This window comes from Convolutriloba macropyga, chromosome 4 (assembly GCF_964194025.1).
Source record: "Convolutriloba macropyga chromosome 4, txConMacr16.3, whole genome shotgun sequence".
In the NCBI taxonomy this organism is placed as follows: Eukaryota; Metazoa; Xenacoelomorpha; order Acoela; family Convolutidae; genus Convolutriloba; species Convolutriloba macropyga.
Window position 1 is genome coordinate 57,082,647 of NC_134471.1, and position 21,220 is coordinate 57,103,866.

The 21,220-nt window shown below is 39.2% G+C and overlaps 1 protein-coding gene across 5 annotated transcripts in view; it reads right to left on the minus strand.

The window, feature by feature from the left end:
- Positions 1 to 21,220, minus strand: part of LOC142337780 (uncharacterized) — a 113,523-nt gene that overhangs the window by 9,961 nt on the left and 82,342 nt on the right. For all 5 annotated transcript variants that reach the window (XM_075387293.1, XM_075387290.1, XM_075387291.1 and 2 more), the window contains 6 exons: positions 20,310 to 20,408; positions 19,690 to 19,794; positions 10,205 to 19,345; positions 9,338 to 9,514; positions 5,669 to 5,788; positions 5,108 to 5,266 (listed from right to left, as the gene is read on the minus strand). In XM_075387293.1, the coding sequence (XP_075243408.1) occupies positions 5,108 to 5,266; positions 5,669 to 5,788; positions 9,338 to 9,514; positions 10,205 to 19,345; positions 19,690 to 19,794; positions 20,310 to 20,408 (9,801 nt within the window). The remainder of the gene's footprint in view (positions 1 to 5,107; positions 5,267 to 5,668; positions 5,789 to 9,337; positions 9,515 to 10,204; positions 19,346 to 19,689; positions 19,795 to 20,309; positions 20,409 to 21,220) is intronic.

Consider the following 21,220-nt stretch of genomic DNA (forward strand, 5'->3'; position numbering starts at 1 on the left):
TGACTTCAAGAGGAAGGAGACAGCACAATGCAGCAAGTGTGGTGAGAAAGGTCACCTAAACAGGGCATGCAAGAGACAAAGAGATGGAGGCAAACAGGAGTCAGTGGCAATGGGTCCAACATTGGCTTCACCAAACGAGGAATACTGGGCAGCTCTTAAACAATGGAAGACAGCAGGCATGCTAGTGGACAGTGTTTGTACAGATCACATAGTGACGAACATCGATGCGTTCCTGGACTTTGTGCCCATTCAATCAGTGGTCAGAAATCCCAACAGAGAGGCTTCCAGAGTGGTGGGCAGAGGCTGTGTGAGGATCAGCATACCCTCTAACAAAGGGGAATTCCAATGCGAACTCAAAAAAGTTTTGTGTGTGCCGGACTATTCCTCAAACCTATCAGACTCAAGATGCACGGATTGGGGACATAGCTTCATTTTCGAGACAGGAAACAACTGCATGAGACTCCAGTCCAGAAGGGAACTCGGGTAAAACTAACACAAGAAAATAAATTGTTTTACTTTCCCTGCAGCGTTCTAGAATTCAAGATGAGTTCCAACAGCGTGAAACTTGACAGTGCAAGAAAGTGGCACAGACGATTGGGTCATTTGAATTAAGCGGATGTGGCCACGAATGCACCAGAGACAGTGGGGGAACTCGATGATGTATGCAATGTGTGTGCATTGGCCAAGATCACAAACACTCGAGTACCAAGAATGTCAGAGACCCAAGCAGAAGAGAAGCTGGAGAGCTTGTTCACAGACGTGATGGGACCTTTCAGAGTAGAGTTAGTGTCAGGGTTCCGGTTCTGCATTGTGTTTGCAGAACAGTACACGAATTTTGTGTTTGTGGACTTGCTTAAGGCAAAGAGTGAAGCACTGGCCAGCCTGGAGAAATTGTTCTCAGTGTGGGGACGCCCAGGAAGCTGAGGCAAGACAATGCGAAGGAGTTTCTCTCAGAGCAGTTCAAGACATACTGCTAAGATGCAGGAATTCTATAGGAGAAGACCATACCAGAGACGCCACAAGAGAATGGAATAGCTGAGAGGTGCAACAGGACACTGCTGGAGATGGCAAGATGTTTGCTCATTGACTCAGGACTTCCCAAGATGATGTGGGGAGCAGCAACTCTTCACGCAACAAGGATCAGGAACTTGGTTGTGAGACGAGGAGAAGAAAAATGCGCAGAAGAGCTGATGCGAGGTATAAAACCTAAGCTTTCAATTATTAAACTATCTATTTTTGGTTGCACAGTCTTCACGAGGAAGCGGGACAGAGATGTCAGCAAACTTGAACCCAAGGCACTGGAAGGAAAGTTTGTGGGCTACACTGACGGAGACAACGGATACCTGGTGTACGTACCCAACACAAGCAAGGTTGTGGCAGTTCGAGATGTGATCATCAAGGAGTCCGAAGTGGGCTTAATCCCTGACAACACAGAGATGCCCGACCTACTAGATGAGGGGTCACAGCAACTGGGAGTCTGGCACCCAGATGATGGTCATCAGGACGATGGCAACAAAGAGTAGCAGAACACTCAAGAAACGACACTGAGACAAGATGCCTCAGATGTTGAGGAAGCAGCACTGGATGAAGAATCTACTGCAAAAAAAAGCGAGTCTCAGAGACTCTGAGTCACTGGAAGACAGTGAAACGGAGGACTTCTCACAGACAGTTGGCTTCTTTGAAGAGGCACTGGAGCAAGCGGACAGGGCAGAGCCCAGACGAGGGACACGAGCAAGGAATGTTCCGCAATTTTTGGAGAAGTCAGGAGCCAACTTGCTGTGACTGGGGGTAACTATGTGGAACCCAAAACAGTCTACGAAGTCAAGCAAGCTGACGAATGGGACCAGTGGTACCGGGCAAAGAATGACGAGGTTAAGGCACTCCAAGACAACGAGACTTGGGACCTAGTGAGACGATCCACAGACAGGGACGTCATACCGGGCAAATGGGTCTGCAAAGTGAAATTGGGACCCAGTGGTCAAGTCGACAAATACAAAGCACGCTATGTGGCGAAAGGCTTCAAACAAGTGGGAGGACTAGACTACTTTGAGACTTTTGCGCCTACCTGCAAGCCAGAGACATTCAGGATTCTACATCAGCTATCAGCGAAGCAGGGCCATGTGATGCACCAATTTGATGTCAAGACTGCTTTCCTGCACTCACCAACCGAGGAAGAAGTGTATCTGGAACAGCCACAGGAATTTGTAAAACGCGGATCACATGGGGATAAGTTAGTATGTCGACTAAATAAATCAGTTTATGGTTTGAAACAGGCTGCTAACAACTGGTACAAGGAGCTGGCAAACTTCCTATTGAGACAGGGGTTCATCAGAAGCAGGAACGATCACGACAAAATAGAAGCATCAAGAAGTATGACAGTGATCTCCGGTGTCAAGAAGGCACTAGAGGCAACATGTCACATGGAAGACAGAGGGAGACTACGCTGGTTTCTGGGCCTTAGAATCAGACAAGAATAGTGCAAATTCACAGTCGACCAAGAACGCTACATAGAAACAATGCTTGAGTGGTTTCAAATGGATCAATGCAAACCCTCAAGAACTCCAGCTGATTTGATTTTGAAACTTCAGACAGCACAGAACGGAGACGAAGAAGTGGACCAGAGGATCTACAGAAGCTTGGTTGGATCACTTCTTTATCTGGCCAAACAGACGAGGCCAGACATCATGTTCTCAGTCAACATTCTGTCCAGGCACATGAAAGCACCTACAAATCAACACTGGCTATGCGGAAAACGACTTCTGCGATATCTTCAAGGTTCAAAAGGTTTAAAACTAACTTACACAAAAGAAGCTAGTTATGATTTAGTTGGGGAAAGTGATGCAGACTGGTCTGGAGATGTGAACGACAGAAAATCAACAACGGGCTATTACTTCAAGCTCAGCGGACGTGGCGCAGCACTCAGCTGGTGTGTCAAGAAGCAGGCCACAGTTGCTCTTTCTTCATCAGAAGCAGAATATCAGGGCATGGCAGCAGCAGTTCAGGAAGCACTCTACCTGAAACGACTTCTAGAGGATTTTGGCATCCAACAGAAACGTCCAATAGCAATTGAAGAAGACAACCAAAGTTGTATCAGACTTTGCCAGAACCCAGTCATGCACAAGAGGAGCAAGCACATCGAGACAAGGTTTCACTTCATTCGGGACAAGACGGAGGATGGGACTATTTCAATTCATTACGTTCCTACAGACAAAATGGCAGCGGACATCTTCACAAAGTCCTTACCCGTTCCGAAAGTGGAAACATTCAGAGCAGTTTTGATGGGAACAGACTCTACGCAATCAGCTCAAGTCTGAGTGGGGGTGTTAGAATATCGATCAAACTATAGTCTTAAACTTAGTTGGAATTAGAAAGAAAGTTTAACTTACCAGATTAAAAAGACAAAAGCAAATTGATTTTAATCAGAGAATTTATATAAATGAATCGTCAAAAAATGGTGCTTAGAATCAATATTCGGTTCAAATTGGTGAGTGAGAAAATATTAGAGTGAGATTATTTGATGTAAAATCTTCCCAGCATGTATTAAATTATTATGATATCTCCGGAAGTGTGAATGAATTCTTAGAAAGTGCAAATGCATTCCATTTATGGTTCCCTTTGCGACTGATTTGCAAAAGCAAACCATATTGGGTAACCCTTGCGACCCCCTCTATAAATCATGGTGCTAAGATTAGTTTTGTATCTTGACTTTTTCGCACTGATAATGGGTATATATACAGCTGATTTTTGAGTCCTTTTTCACCCCCAAAATCAAATCGCCATCTTGATCTAATCTCTAAATTTTACTGTAAAATATTCTTGTTATTCTCTCATTTTGAGAAATCATTTTTTTTCTACTTAGTTAAAAAACGCTTTTTATTCCGCTTGCGAAAACCCATAACCCAACAGTTAGTGTGCCTATGGACTCGGGGGGGGGGGGGGGGGGGGGAGGGCAGCTACTCAAAATATGCTGAGTTTTGATCTTTGTCTTCAATGTTCAGCCCCAAAGTCAACTCCCAATTTAACGACCCAAGTCAACGACCCTGAATTTAACCGAAATAGCTGAGATCCGACATTAACTGTACCACAATATGTATGCCAAAAGTTCCAAAGATTTCAATAGTGAGCAAAAATGTATTATTTTTTGTCATTCGAAGGAGAAATGAAGTATGGAGCCTTCAGCTGGGCCTACAAATTCCCCTAAGTTTGCATGCTCACTGGAAGTTTTCAACAACAATACAAAAAATTTGCATAAGATTTTGAAGCTTGTTTAATAACGGTTCTAATGAGCCATGTCTGTTTTCAATTGATTTAGTATTTTGCGAGTTATTCAAAATCTCATTGGTTAACCATATTGAAATACCGTTTTGCGTGATACTCCAATGTGAATATCTCCTTGCGGAGTTAAAAGATTCGGCTCAAAACATAGTTTGAGTTAAATATTATGTCTTGTAACTGAAGCAACAGATACAAGCTAATTGGTCTCCATTTCAGGAAATAATAACGAGACATTAACCGCTTTGTTTTGGTTGTAGCATTTTTGGAGTTCCTATAGGCCTTTTTTGCAATTTCCGGCACAAAGAGTGACAACTGTGAAAATTGACATGATCATAATTCTGAATCATTACTGATATCTAGACTTGCTATGAGACTTCTCCGTTACTGAAATTGACTTTGGGTTAACTCCGAGGGGATAATTTATCAAACATGATAATATGCAGCAATTTCTCAATACATATTTTTTCTTGTTTTTCTTTTATTTTTGTCCAGAAGATTTTGTCTCAATAAATCAGCATACTTGTAAATTAAGGCCTTAAGAACAAATCGCATATGTTGCTCGCGTGCTCTCGTCGTAATCTCTGGTCACACCTTAGTGCGTGCGAACACGACCATGATTAGACTTCCGTGCGCTTGAATATAACTTCTGATCAGAAGTTCTTGAACTTGAAATCCATGATTAGACTTTCGGGTAGAAAAAGTCCTTTCAGAAGGCAAAGTCTCGAAAATGATCTGACCATAAATTGGTCAAAATTCTAGTAGGAGGTCAAAATTCGTATAATTTCAGTCGTTGCATTCATTCAGGAATTGCAGAAAATGAACTAGCGGATACCTTGTCGAGTGTGTTGATGTGTTCATCGTCTCCGAAGTCAAGGCTGTTGGTGGTTGCGGTGGATCTCATGGAGTCATCCTGGTGCTGTTCCTCCATCTGCTGTTTGCACTTCAACTCCAACTCCTGTACCTCCAGCAACATGTTCTCCAACTCACGCAACTAAAATTTAACCAAAAAACTTGAATGACAAGAACTGTAAGATTGATGAAGTTTCTATCAATTTAGCTAACTCATCCTTATGCCTGATTTTAGAGGTGGATTTAAGAGGAGGTGAGCTAATTTTGCTGAGATATTGCGCTGCCATAGTTTTTTGACGGGCAAAACACGTGAAACAACCCCGTTAGTTTATGATGTCCTCCGCTATTTAAATTGGGCACGGAAAATTAACCAGCGATCCGACTAACTAATGCTTTTTTGAAAAAAGAGACTTAACATCGCTGGCTGAAACTCCAATCCATACTCTAAATACGGGGATTTTAGTAAGCAAATAATGAGTTTACCAAAAATTTTGCTCCGTTAATGTAAATAATTTTTTTAAATGGTATTCCAACTTTTCCGTACATTAGTGTCCTCGTATTGGGTTGATTGCATTTGAACAGTCGTTGTCGTTCTTGTAGAAGTCACTCTATGTAGGTGTACCGGTCTGTATGTGTGTTGACTACCACTCGCCCCATCTTCAAGCTGCAAAAATAACAATAAAAACAAATAATAACAAAAAACAAACAATTATTTTTTTGTGTTCATTAGAACTATATGTATGCTGCAGTTAGGGAAGGATTTAGTAAGAGTGATCGGAAAACGTTATTTTGACGTTATTCAAAATACAGCGGAAAAGTAGTCGTTATTTAGCATTTGACAGTTTTGACACACTATTTTATTTTCCATATTCATGAAGTGCAGTTAATATCTCTTCAAACAAAACAGGTATGAGGATAATACAATTCTGTAAAAGCAGACCCGTCAAAATGTTATCAAAACTGTTTTTGGCATTCAAAAGACTGACAAAATGAACACAAAGATTGAATTGCCAAATCATTTTCAAAAACTGCAGCTATCACAAATAAAGAAAAAATGAAAAGTAATCAATATAGCTTGGTGAAAACACAATAGTTTGTTTCTTTTCTTCTAATTATTGTTCCATCACTTTTTCGGGAGGACGGGCGGAAAAAGTTCCCGATGATCAAAAAGTTCCATGATGGTGAAAAGTTCCTGAACTCAAAAATTTTGAAACTTGAATTAAATAGCTGCGTGAGAGGAAATCAATTTCCCAAGTAAGCTGGTCTTTTTTGGAAGAAACAAGTAAATTTAAATCATAACCGTTAGTTCGAATACTTGCATGTTAAAATATCAACATACAAATCACCATGCATGATTTATTATAAATTAAATATAATCTCTCTGAGGCTGTTCATATGTGCTTCTAGGGATAACATATAATTCAAAAGAACCAATATGTCAATTGTATTTCTTCAAATTGATCGAAAAGAAAACGATTTAAAGCGCGTTTAAAATTATGCTTAGAGTTCAAAGCTCTAACTCGTGAGGGCAATTTGTTCCACTTCTCAAAACTTTTTAGTATCAGTGATACTAAAATTACTCCAGTTTTTTTCTTTTTGTATGTGAGCTGTTTTGTGTTTATAGTGCAACAAGGCGGCTCGATAATGTGCGATGGCACATAAGGTTCCGACCCCGCCCATCCACAATTTTGGCATAATTGTCTACCAAATGAGGAACAGATAGAAAAACCCAAAAATTATTTTTTGCGAATCCCAAAAAAGCCCAAGTCTTTTTCAAAAAATTCTGTATGAACGATAAGATAGCCTCCAAAGCAAATAACTCAGTGGAGTAAAAATTGATGCATTAGATTGCTATAATATGTCAGTATTAAGAAAGCGAGTCAAGACGAACAGCAAAAACAACAACAATTACATCAAAAAATTTATGTCCCTCTTAAAGCTAAATTTAAAAACAAAGTCAACATACCGTCAGCTAAACCTGAAACTAAGCAAAAATAACTTATAAATCAGCAGAAAAAATATGCGACCAGTCCATAAAAAGGTTTGGTAACAATTATACAAAAAAGAACAAAAACAGTAAAGTAAAAAAAGTAACTTATTTTTTTGAAACAGTTAACTTCAAAGTAAAAAATACCATTAGGAATCAAATAATATTACCACAAAATTACGATTACCACTGCTTCTATGGAAGGGCATTAGGACCTGTCTTTATTCATTTTTTAAAGCGTCTAAAAAGAACAACAACGAACAAACAAAATTTCAATTGAAACTTGCCAGAAAACGCTGTCAAAACCGTCAAGCCAAATTTTGGCACTTAAAATGTAATACTTTTAATTTTTTTTCGAAACAAAATTACATTCAATGTCATGAAAGGCATTAATTACAAAAAGAGGTATTTAAATAGGGTCGTTTATTCATGAAAAGGAAGACCTCGAGACCTGTAATTATCCAGAATGTTTCTTGCATCTACAAAAAGAACGTCAAATATGACAAAAATCAAATTAATTTACTTTTTTTTGTGAAAAACCGGTGTCGAATCCAGTAAGGTCATAACAAATTCTTTAAAAAAAAGATTTTGGGACACCAATCCTTTTTATTCCCTTGACACCCACAATGTCATATTTGACCTGTAATTAACTAACGAGATTAGGTAACAAAAAGAAACATAAAAAGAACAAAATTGGGAAGTTAAAAAGATTTTTTTTAAATTTTGGAAAACGATTGTTTTCAAAGTCATGAAAGCCATCAGCTATCTACTAATATCAGAATATCGGTTCTTCTATTCTTCCATGAAAAGCCAATGAAAGCTATCACTATACAGGAAATTGCATAAGACCGAAACAACAAAGTATAAATGACAGTTAGAGACAAAATTAAAAAATTCAATTGATTTCTTCAAGAAAGAGGTGTCGAGGCCGTTAAAACGATGATGTATATCTTTCAGGATTTCAATATGTTCAATTTTGCTTGATTCTAAATGCTTATAAGGTGACATGAGAGCTGTCAATAATGTGATAATGTGACAAAACTAGAAAACGTGAAAAACTGGCAAATATCGAAACAAACAAAAATATGAAATCTTGTAGTATCAAAGCCAGAAAACAATAACTTCAGGCTTAAAACTGCAACCGAGACTAAATGTTAAATCAGTAGAAAGAAGAAGCAGTCTTTCTTTGCTGACACTAAGCTGGAAGTTGAACAAATTAAGAAAAAAATAGAGGAAAATTTAATTAAGCCATTATTTATTGAAAAGTCAGTTATTTTTAAAAAGGAAACGACCCTAAACTGTCAAATGAAAAACTAAATGCATTAGCTTGGAGCTGCTTAGCAAGCGAATTGGTTGGACCTATCACTCCTGAGCTTTGATTTGATGTGTTCTGTTCTTTATTATAAAAAAAGTCTTTTTTTTAAAAAAAAGACCGACTGATTACAACCCGATTTTTTTTGGATTGTAACAGTCCAAGAATGGCCCAAAACTAGCTCTGCTAATACTTATTGTCCGTTAGGAACCATTGATTTTTCGAATGTTGTAGATATAGATAATTTGTTTGTTAAAAACTCAAAATAAATTCTCCATTTTCGATAATCAACGAGTAAAGTTAGCAAAAAACGGCAAAGGTTTAACTACTGTGCACTCTCAGCGGACTCTGAAGTAGAAATAGCCCCCTTCTGAGTCCACAAAGATTGTATGAGTGTTGTTTGGGGGTGTACTGTTGGCAAATTTAATCAAAGTGGAGTAAAGTAGCTTATTTCGTGCTGTTTTTGATGAAAAAGGCTAAATTTTGAAATGTTTATCCGGATTTTTTTACCAAAAAAATTAAATCAAAACAATCAACAATGCTTGTTCGTCTTCAAAAATAAAATCAACAACACTATTCTTAAAAATTATAACAAATTTTAGCAAAATTGACGAAAATTTAGGCAAAAATTCCGGAAAATGTGAATAAAAACAACGTGAATTCACTCTTCTTTTCTCAGAAGTTTAAACCTCGATAACTCCCTGTAGAAAACGAAAATTAAAAAAATCTTTTTAATTCCATATTCTACGCTGGACGAGCTTTCTAATGATACCAGTCTCAACTCTCTACGATGAATATATCGAGCGGCGAAAATTCACGGAACAAAAAAAAACCCATTTGAGTATATAGTTCCTCCCCCCTCAAGAGGGTCGGAACAACAAAGTATACTGAACAATAAGTTCTCAATAACTAACCTGTCGTTCGACAGACTGCAAATGACGCTTGGCTTTGTCCACCATGTGACTTAATTGCATATAAATTGGCATCGCACAGGGTCCATCGTGCAACTCGTGTTGTGAGGGGGAAGAGGAAATATTGGCATCGTCATATTCGGGTTCTTCCGGCTCCGGTTCAGTCTCGGTTATGATTGGCTGAATAACATCAACTGATGTTTAGAAATTATGGACTATAAGACTTGTATGAAGGTTTTTGAAAACACTATTCCTAAAATCTTGTCAAGTTTGGTTTTAATTAGGAAAAAAATGTGTTGATCAAAGTTGATCACATTTTTCATTGAGATCAAAATCACTTTGCGCACAAAAGACGGCCTCGCTCACGCTATAAAGAGAACAAAATTGTGAAATGTCATTTTTTGTCAGAAATATATCAAGAAAGTTCTTCGGAATTAAAAACAATTTTCATTATGATGTAGAACCCAATAAACAAAAACAACAACAAATGTTTGATGTGATCCATTATACAACATTTTCAAACAGTTTGAAGCTCTCATTTGGTTGCTCTTGAAAAAATAGCTAGGAGGCATTCTGATTATATTCCAAATTTGAAGTGACTGTAATAAAAATTTAAGCAAGAAAGGGTTAATAAACACAGCTCTTGCTTACATTTGACAATAAATCAACTATATTCGAGTGAAGACCTCGCAACAACTAACACTAAAAAATTCTACAGAACCTTAATTTATAATGACTCGCTGAACCAAGAAGCAAATCTAATTGTGACCCTTTCTATTAAACTCAGCCTTGGTCTAAAGTTTGGTGTCAAAAATTTGACTGGACGTAATTAATGATGTTATGTTTATAAATCAGAATATAATAATTTACCTCAATCTCATAAACTGGCATATTGTTCAAATTAACTCGCGATTCTCGCGCAACATTCTCAGCTTCACGAAGCACTTGTTCTGCAATTCGGTACACATCCGGCCTTTCTGGCAATCCTGACTCGTCAAAACTATCTGGCTCGCTTTCATCATCACTTGGTGAATGTGATTGGATCTTCTCTTCAGGAGGCAAAATGTTCACCTCTTTATCCTCATCTTTGACGTCATCATTGACTGGGCTCACGTCATCAAACTCTTGAGGCACGTGATCAGCGATATAAGGCACGTGACTTACAGGTCTACCTGGCTCCTGATTAGACGGTATATCAGTGATAGCGTCGAAGTTGATCGAAGAATTTTTTGGTTGGAATTGAGCCGGCAGTTGCGTTTCGGGTTCGCTCGGTGATTCGGGAACAAAAGGCGAAGTTGTAGAATGTTGAGGTTTTCTTGATACTTCATCTAGTTTTGTTTTTGGAACTTTTCCTTTTTCTTCAGCGGCCTGGTTTTCCTTCTCTTTCTGTTGGAATTTTCTGATCAGATTAGAAACAGGCGTGTTCAACATTTCATCAACATCAGCAGGAGTGAATTTCTGATTTTCAGCTGGCTCCTTCGGCTTGTCGTCAGCTTTCGTAGTTTTGGCAAAGTTGAACTCATCATCATCTCCAAACGTCGGCGACGGTAACTCAAAGTTGTGCCAGTCAAAGTTTTTGAAAGCAGTCGTACGTTCTGGTTCTGGTTCTTCGTCTAAAAGTTTATGAGGATCAAAAGTTGTGGAAGTTTCTAGAATCTCGTCCAATGCGGATTCAACGACATTTGAGTCCAGGTCAGCTTCAATTTCATCCTCCACCAATTCCAATTCAGGCATCGTTACAATTTCTTCTCTGGGCATTTCTTCAGCAACCAAGTTTGTTTTCAAATCAACTTCACTGTAGCCAACATTTCGAGGTGACTCTGCCTTGAAAGGCTCTGCTTTCTGTAAATTCAAATCATCCGTCGGCCTCTGCTCATCTTTAGCCAAAATCGATTGAACTTCCGGGACAATTGGCTTCGCTTTTGCGTCTGGGGTAACTGCAAGATCACAGGCCTCAGTATTTACTTTATCTGTACTTAGCTCAAATTCTGAAGCTGAGCTGTACAATTCTATTTCATTGCCTTTTTTGAAAGAAATGTTAACAGCGCCAGTTTCGAAATCTTCACTTTCATAGTCTTTCGATAGCTCAAGTTTGGGACTACTAACAAACTCTTTATTAGGAGAAAATTCATCGTCTGAAGTTTTGGGCGTGTGGTCATTTTCTTTCACTGGTGAGGTAAAATTGAAAATTGACCTCGCAAACTTGGGTGAAGGTTCGGCACTTGGTTCGCTTTCTGATTCAGGCTTTTCAGCGGGCAAAACGTTATCAGGTGTTTTGTTAGGGTCGACGTTTGCAGTATTTCCAGGCATAAGATGTTCAACACTTTGTTCAAGTGGCTCGTTATCAGAAACGTTTTCATCATCTTTAGGCTTGATTTCAACTTTTGCAATGCTGAGTTCAAGAGCTGAGCTTCTATCTGAATCATCCTCTTCAACTGAAGTGGGCTTAAATTCCTCGATTATTTCGTTATCAATTTTGAAGTCTTTACTGGAGGCACTCAATTCGTCTGTAGAAGATTTCTGAGGCGCAAGTCCAGCCTTTTCCAGTTCCATTTGTAAATTTATAACATTTCGCTCTTCATCGCTACCAACTGAAGAATCGTTGTCATTTGATGAGGAGTCTTTTTGACTTTCCGCAAAGTCATCAATAATAATAGGGACATTTTGAAGCTCTAATTCAACGGGTTTCTCCTCCAGTAAAATCTCAGTTCCTACATCTATGCTCTTGTCTGGTTCAGGAACTAAAAGTTCGATACCTGTCTCTACGCCTGGGACTATTATATCTGACGACTCTTTATCGGTTTTATTTTGACTCTGGTCAAGTTCTTCATCGGATGTAAAAGAAATTTCCTCGTATGAGGTTAATGAAGAATCATTTGGACTTCGGATACTTAAGTTTTCCTCGGATGGAATCTTTTGATTAGGTTCAGATTGATCATCGAAAATTAAATCCTCGCTGTTTTCTTCAATGTTTGGTGCTGACAGATGTTTAACATGTCCAGCTTCTAAAGGATTTTTCGAAACTTCGGTGACAGGTACCTCAGGCCTCAGTTCTGGCTGGGTCCCAACTTCCATGTTTTCATTGGCGCTATGGTCTTTACTCAAGTTTGACTCTTTCTGAATTTCAACTGGTTCCATGAAAAGATACTCTTTCATTACAGTGCTATCATTTTTGCTAACATCCGACTCTTTCTCAACCTCAACTGGCTCTCTGAAACTATCGTCTTTGCTCACATCTGAGTGCTTCTCGACCTCCAGATGATGCTTAAGGCCATCATTTTTGCTGAGATCCGACTCGTTCTCAACTTCCAATGGCTCTCTGAAACTATCGTCTTTGCTCACATCTGGGTGCTTCTCGACTTCCAGATGATGCTTGAAGCTATCATTTTTGCTGACATCCGTCTCGTTCTCAACTTCTAATGGCTCTCTGAAATTATCGTCTTTGCTGATATCTGAGCGCTTCTCGACCTCCAGATGATGCTTGAGGCTATCATTTTTGCTGACATCCGACTCCTCCTCAACTTCCACTGGCTCTCTGAAACTATCGTCTTTGCTCACATCTGAGTGCCTCTCGACTTCCAGATGATGCTTGAAGCTATCATTTTTGCTGACATCCGACTCTTTCTCAACTTCCACTGGCTCTCTGAAACTATCGTCTTTGCTCATATCTGAGTGCTTCTCGACCTCCAGATGATGCTGGAAGCTATCATTTTTGCTGACATCCGACTCTTTCTCAACTTCCACTGGCTCTCTGAAACTATCGTCTTTGCTCACATCTGAGTGCCTCTCGACTTCCAAATGATGCTTGAAGCTATCATTTTTGCTGACATCCGACTCGTTCTCAACTTCCAATGACTCTCTGAAACTATTGTCTTTGCTCACATCTGAGTGCCTCTCAACTTCCAGATGATGCTTGAAGCTATCATTTTTGCTGACATCCGACTCTTTCTCAACTTCCAATGGCTCTCTGAAACTATCGTCTTTGCTCATATCTGAGTGCCTCTCGACTTCCAGATGATGCTTGAAGCTATCATTTTTGCTGACATCCGACTCTTTCTCAACTTCCACTGGCTCTCTGAAACTATCGTCTTTGCTCATATCTGAGTGCTTCTCGACCTCCAGATGATGCTGGAAGCTATCATTTTTGCTAACGTCCGACGGTTTCTCAACTTCTAATGTCGCTCTGAAACTATCGTCTTTGCTCACATCTGAGTGCTTCTCGACCTCCAGATGATACTTGAAGCTATCATTTTTGCTGACATCCCTCTCTGTCTCAACTTCCGATGGCGCTCTGAAACTATCGTCTTTGCTCACATCTGAAAGCTTCTCGACCTCCAGATGATGCTGGAAGCTATCACTTTTGCTAACATCCGACTCTTTCTCAACTTCTGCTGGCTGTCTGAAACTATCGTCTTTGCTCACATCTGAGTGCTTCTTGATCTCCAGATGAGTGCTAACATCTGACTCGTTCTCAACTTCCACTGGCTCTCTAAAACTATTGTCTTTGCTCACGTCTGACTGTTTCTCGACCTCCAGATGCTGCTTGAAGCTATCATTTTTGTTACCAGCCGACTCTTTCTCAACTTCCGCTGGCTCTCTGAAACTATCGTCTTTGCTCACATCTGAGTGCCTCTCGACCTCCAGATGAGTGCTGTCATCTTTGCTAGCATCCGACTCTTGCTCGACTTCCACTTGGTTTTTCACACTTTCGTCTCTACTCAAATCTGTTTGTTTGCTGACTTCCAATTGATCGGTCGGAGTTTTATCTTCGCTTACATCCTCCCCAAGGTGTTTCATTAACTCTTCGTTTGTAACATTAGACTGGCTGTTGACCTCTGAGTTGTTAGCAGATTGTTTTTCTTTGCTTATCGGGAATTGCTTCTCGTCATCTACACTTCTAGCAAGGTTGGGTACCGAAATATTTTGAAGTTCTGATTTCTCATCCGAACCATTCTCGCTTTCTGAAGACTCAGATGCCATATTCTGTTGGAGTTCAAGTTCTTCGTTTTTGGTATTGGAGATATTTTCATCAGATAATTCTCTGCTTTCCTCAAAAATATTTGTCGGTTTTGATTCAATTTCTTGAACTTTGGCTACTTCTAAAGGCAATTCCTCTGCCTGGGGGACTTTGAGTGGTTCTGATAGGGCTTCTATGCTATAGTCAGCTTTCTTAGTGTCCGTAAATATTTCATTCTTTGGTTCAGTATCCACTCTTAAACCAAAGTCTCTCTCCGGCATTTCATCAGCTACTAAGTCAGACATTTTATCTTTGCTCGTCTCAGAAACATCTTCAGCAGAAGTTGAACTTTTGTCAGCCGATTTTATTTTCACTTCATCAGTTGAGCTTTCTGAAACTTTTTCGTTTTGTTCAGATGTTTTGCCTTCTGACTTTTCTGATTCTGTGAACGTCATTTCTTTGCTGTCTTGTTCTTCGCCAAAATCAGCGGCGGCAAAAACTTTGTCTAAGTAACTTTGGGGCGTCTTTTCAGCATCAGAGATTTCCAATTCTTTCATTAGTTCTTCAGGATTCGAATTATCCCCGGGTTTGTAATCAACTTCTACAATTGAAGACTTATCGCTCAAGATAACATCTTCGGTTATAAATTGGCGCTCATTAACGTTTACAGGTTCTTTTTCCTCATTTTTCTTTTCAATAGGCGGTTTGAGTGTGAACAACATGAGCTCATTTTCTTGGTTGCTTTCATCATTTTCACTTTCAGTTGCCGTTGAATTCTTCTTGTCACTCTCGCTTTTCGCAATTGACTCTCGGCTTTCATTTGCAGACTTGCTAATTGACTCGTTAGATTTGTTATCTGATAACTCCTGTTGTTTCTTTAACTCATTTTCGTATTGCACGGCTAATATATTCTCATTTGAAATATTTTCCACATCCGAAATTGTGATCAATCCACTTCGATCAGAAACAGTCTCCAAATTCTCCGTTGAAGTGTAGTAAGATATTGATTTCTTTTCCGAGGACTGAAAACTTTTCTCCAATGACTTTTCTGCAACTTCTTCCGAAAACTTTTCAATTGTGCCTTTGCTTCCGTTTAATTTGATGTCTTTGTCAACATCTGTCATAATAATTTCAACTAGTTTGTCGTCAGAAAGTGTCGTCGACTTCTCATTTTGGCTTGTGCTGCTTTCGTTTTGGACATTTGAAATTTCTCTTTGCTCTTTCTCGAGCGCAGGTAAAATTTCAGGAGCGTTTTCTAATTCGAACTCTTGTCGCATAATTGGGCTAGAAATGACAGCTTCTCTATCGGGTACAAAATCAGATGCAGATTCGTTCATGACATCAATTGATTGGTTCTCAAGAGATCTTTGGAGAGTCATAGCGGATCCACTTCTAATTTCTAAACCATCGCCTTCGATCATCAAAGAATCGTCCGCTTTCTGATGCATGTGGGGTTCAAGGTCACTTGACTTTTCAGCTGAAGATATAGACGATTTCTTTTGTTTGCTGATGTTCAACAAAACTGGTGATTCTCTTGATCTTGTCGGTGTTTTCTCGGAAACGAGGAACTGATCAACCTTCTCGTTTGGCGTTTCGGCACTTTCTGGTAGTTTTAACTCTGATTCAACATTCTCCTCTTTTTCAGGTTCAATTTCTTCTGATTCCATTTGAATTGGTTTTATGTGTTTTTCTGAGTCATAAATAGGAACCACGGATTCCTTGGGAATGTCAACAAGTTTGATCGCATCTGAGCGTGAGCTTTCGCTTGAATCTTCCTGTTTGTGTGATTCTTCAACGTTATCAATAATTTCCATTGAGCTGTTGGCAATTTCTTCAGCTGGAACCACCGCTTGCCTCAAAACGACACCGTCTGATCCACTAGATGACTTGGACTCTTCAAGTTGCGACCTCTCAAGGTCGGCTGATTTTCGAATCTGAGTGTTTTCATCACGCGAGAGAACTGCTTCTTGCTGATCAGAACTTGAAGAGTTTGAATCATCACTTGATCGCGAGAATTTTCTTTGTTTTGAAGCCAAATTTTCTTTATCAGACAAGTCCTTCGATGCATCGGATGCCGGAAGTTCCTGAGATGTGTTTCCTTGTTCAACAGGCATGACTGCTTGTTTCAAAATATCACTATCAGAGGCGCTAGATGATTGAGACTCTTCTAGTTGTGATCTCTCAACGTCCGCAAGTTGCTGGTTTTCATGATTTTTATCTTGAAAAGGAACAGCTGCTTGTTGATTTGAACTTGATTTCGAATCCACACTTGATTGCGAATCTTTTCTATCTATCGGTATCAAAATTTCTTTTTCAGAAAAGTCTTTTGATGCATCAGATATTGGAAATTGATGAGATGTATTTGCTTGCTCAACTGGTACGATGGCTTCTTTGTGAGCTAACTCCTCAGATTCAATTGAAGATCTGGTTCTATTGATTTCAATAACTCCAACTGATTTCTCAGCGTCACTTTCTGTAACATTGGCAAGACGTTCAGAAGGTTCTGCGCTACGAATTGGCTGAGCATCTTCGTCGAAATCTTCGGCATCTGTTTTATCGTCATCAACTTTTGGTTCGACTATGTCATCACTAGATGTAGAACTGGCTTGATCTCTGGAAGCATCATGAACTTTTTCCATAAATTCGATGGGATTTTTCTCGGGTTGTTCAGGAGTTTTGACCAGATCCGACATTTCCTCAATCGGAACAACTGCTTTCTTTAGCTTGACATCATCAGAATCCACAGAGGATATAGACCTGTCAACTTCAGCATCAGTGGGTGCTGCTTCAATGCCAGTAACAGGAATCATATAAGCGGCGCCTGATTTTTCAGATTTTGAATACTCATCAGAAGCTGACGAGTCCTTTTCTGAGTCTTCATCGACAACTTGTGGCTTGAAATTGTCTCCGTTTTGTTGTTCCAAAGGTTCGGGATCCGAAAATTCAGTTCCGGATTTGTTAGATTTCTCTTCATCATTCTGAGCATCGATTGGTTCTTGCCTGTAGTTTGCATCCGCGGGTTCGTTATAAGGATACAAGTATTCTTGGAGATTCTCAGAGGAAGGAATGACAGGTCTGTCGGAATCGTACAGTGAATTATCTATGGAACTCAAATCATCTGCCTGATTTTCATCCAATTCAACTGGTTGCATAATAATTGGAGATTGTTCGACATCAGGAATTTCTACAACCGGAACAACTGCTTCCTTCAGTACCAGATCTTCAGAACCGGAAGATGATCGAGATTGGTCATTTCCAGAAATGTCTTCAGATTTCTCAGCATCTTGCATGAAATTCTCTATTTGCGGGACGGGGACCTCGATTGCACGTTTGTCATTGTCGTCAATGGATTCATCGGGAGAAGCTTGGTCACTGACATTTAGATTCTGATATTCAGGCTCAAAATTTTCGCTAAGTTTTTGATCGTCATCATCACTGACGTTTAAGTTTTGATATTCAGGCTTAAAATCATTTCCGAAGTCGCTTTTGTCATCGTTACCTTGATTTTCGGACGCATTGTGGGAAATTTGTTCGTCTTGATGGTCAAAAGTCGAATCCGATGAAATTGATGATACTGTAACGTTACTCTGCTTTCGTTCAAGTTCAGGTTTTGCAGGTTCAATAAATCTTTCATCTTTTTCGTTTTGAAGACTTTTTTCATCTTCATCATGAATTGTCGACACGTCAGTTAAGTCTCGGTTTAAGTTCATGTAATCGCTTTCTTTTGGTTCATGTTCATGTTTTTCAGATGTACTCTCGACTACGTCGCTTCGGTTTGATTTATGAACAGAAATATCAACGTATGATAGAGAATCGGTGCTGAAGCTTCTATCGTGCACGATTTGTTTGCTTTCTTTGTCACTCTCGGTTTCTGGAACTTTCTCATCGTCAAAATCATCAACAATTTCCATTACGATTTGACCTTTTGGTTTATTTTCTTCTTCAAATGTCGTATCTGATGCATCACTTTCCTCTCCCAAGTTAGAGTTTTCGGACTTTCTTTCAATTGAATCACTTTTTTCATCAAAGTTGTCAACTGGATTAAAACTCAATTCCGACTCTAAAGGTTTGGGTGCACCAAAAATGTCCAAATTTTCTTCTTGAAGCTCTGGTTTTTCTTCCATGTCGATTAAAATTTTCTCTTTTGATGTCGTTTTGTCTTCAACTTTAATATCAGATGTTTCAGGGCTCTTAATCTCCTGATATGAACTCTGGTTCGAATCAGTCTCCCACGTAGATCTCGTTTCTTCTAGAACATTCTCAACGCTAAATGTCTCGTTTTGTTGCCGCTCTTTCTCCAATTCTGTTTCACTAACTACGTCATACTTTACGTTATCCTCAACGTCATTTGTTATGAAATCCTTCTCAATAGTGACGTAATCGTTCTCTTCGGCTTCCTGAACAGCGTCAAAGCTTTGATGTCGGTTGAATGTGCTCGCGTAAGCACCAGAAATCGGTTCCGTGTCGCTTGAATCCAAAACCGAAGGCTCTTCTCGAATTACCGACAGTTCATTTGTTGGCTCTGTGATCTCGTCATAACTCGCCACCTGACTGGTCGACCTAACTTTATCCGCAGGAACGACTTGATTTTCGTCATCTGAATCGCTCATTGGTTCGTCCGAGTCTGACATTGACTCATCGGTTTCGTGACTTGCTTGTTTGATTGGTGTCGCCGTTTCGGGTTCGGGACCACCATCATCGCTTTCGGCTGAACGACCACTCACGTCAAACGTTTCTTGGTTGGTTGACGAAATTGACTCATCAACTTCAATTTCAAAGTCACCAGCGAGCTTGTCCATAGATGATGAGTCAATATTGTCACTTTTGGGTTCGGATTTCAAACCTTCGGCTTGGCGAACAGTAACGGTTTTGACAGTTGTTTCGTCAGAAGTGCTATATGGGTTCGTTTCCGTCCGGAGGTCGGGGCTTCGTGCCAGCTCTCGCTCCAGTTCCTCTTGGTCGCTTTCGGATTGCTTTGATTGAGATTCGTCGAAACTTTCGCTTTCATCCGCAGAAAGTGGCAGTGCTTTCTTAAAAGACTCGTCTGCTTGCACCTGAAAAATTTCTGCTGTTTGCTGAACAAGTCATTTTGGAGCTGCAGACCACCCTATAAATCTCAAAATTCAAGGTTCTTTATTAAATCATCTGGACCTATTCTGTTTAAACCCGTAGTGTTTTCTTTAAACCCCGTTACAATTATGCAGTTGTTATATAGCAAGTTACTATGTAAAAAATAGCACGTGCGCCGGGGGGTAGAAGTTAGATGCCCGTTAAACTATGATAGAAGGGGTGCAAAATGGAATAGATCAAATCATCTTGACATTTTCAAACAACAAATTAAAAACTCTGCAAGTACTTAAATTGTAGCACTAAACAGTGATTAGAATTAACCACAAACCTCTTGCTGCAGATTACTAAGATTCTCAAGGGGGTCTGCCAATTCACTCTCGGATGTTTCAAGTGACAAAGGCCGCGCTTTCGTCAATGCGCTGTCGTCAGGCAACTAAAATAAAAAAATCACAAAAATAAGGAGAAAAAAATTGTTAATGGGGACTAACAATTTCATTTACGAAAACTTAGGTGTCTGCTTCTGTCTTCTCGCTTCAAAAATCATTTTGGCGATAAAATTTTGAATGGCACGCTGAAATAACAAAACAAATTTTGTCTATAACGAAAATCAGACATGAGTTATCCTTGTTTAGTAATTGATTCCTCTGAGAAATCAATGACACCTCTGAAGTTGAGCCAAAGTGGGTGAATGTTTGTGTGTACATATTTGCCGGATTTGTGTGTGTATGTATGAGCTGGTTTGTGAAAAAAAAAACAAAATGTTAGAAAATTTCAAGGCTTTAGAACTGTATCTTTTTCACTTTCTAAAATGGGTAGAGGAGTTTTGATGTCTGGGATGAGGTTGTAAGGAAAAAGTTGGTCATAATACATTTTCCATTGTCATCAAAAATGTTCGAATGATTAATTTTTACATAAAATTATCAATACTGATACGAGTAAATAACAAACCTCAGCAATGTTTTCAAACTGATCCTGAGGCATTTCACTGTCTGATGTTGTAACATTAGATTGAGGTCTTGCTTTTGTCAATTCCACGTCTTCCGAATTCTAAATTACGGAACAAAAGATCAGAGAGATAAACAATTTCTGAAGCTAATACTTATTTGAAAATTAAAAACATACCCAGCAGATTGCCGGAAAATAGCCGCCGTTGATTCCAATAAGCATGATTGGGATTGAACGAATAGAATATATTGAAAAAAAAAAGATTTTTGTACAAAAATATTTTTTAAGTCCGATTTATTTTGATGGCATTTCGTAGTTGAACATACTTCTGTTTCTTAGAGAGAGGCTACAGGGGCTACTATCAGCACCAATAAGCAGTAGAGGTGGTAACTAAGACCTATAGGAACGACGTTCAAATAGCGGGCATCTAAAATTGGGCTTTATGGGTTTATCCCGTTTCTATTTCTGACTTCAATTTTTCATTCTGACTCTGTTCATTTTGAATTGCTTCGCTGAGCAACTAATGTTCAAATTCACTTTTAGCAGAATGAGAGAAGAGAGAAACTAGCCTAGAGAAGTCAAAAAGATTTTACGCAAAATGTCGAAAAAGCGGCAAAATGTTAAAGCGAAAAAAAGTTTGACGAAGTAAAAAAAAAACATAGCCGGAAGAATTCCGGAAACGACTCTAAGTAGAAATCTGACTATTCTCACTAATCAGATGCATCACCAGCATATTATCAATCGACAGACAGTGTAAGCAATTCACAAAGAAAATACTGGAGAACTGGAAACTTGACAATGGACCAAATCAAAAAATAATATTCTCTAAAAATCCAAACAAAATTCTCTACGAAAAGATAACATGCAGCTTCCCATCCATAACTCATAGAAATCAATTATTTATATTTTTGGCT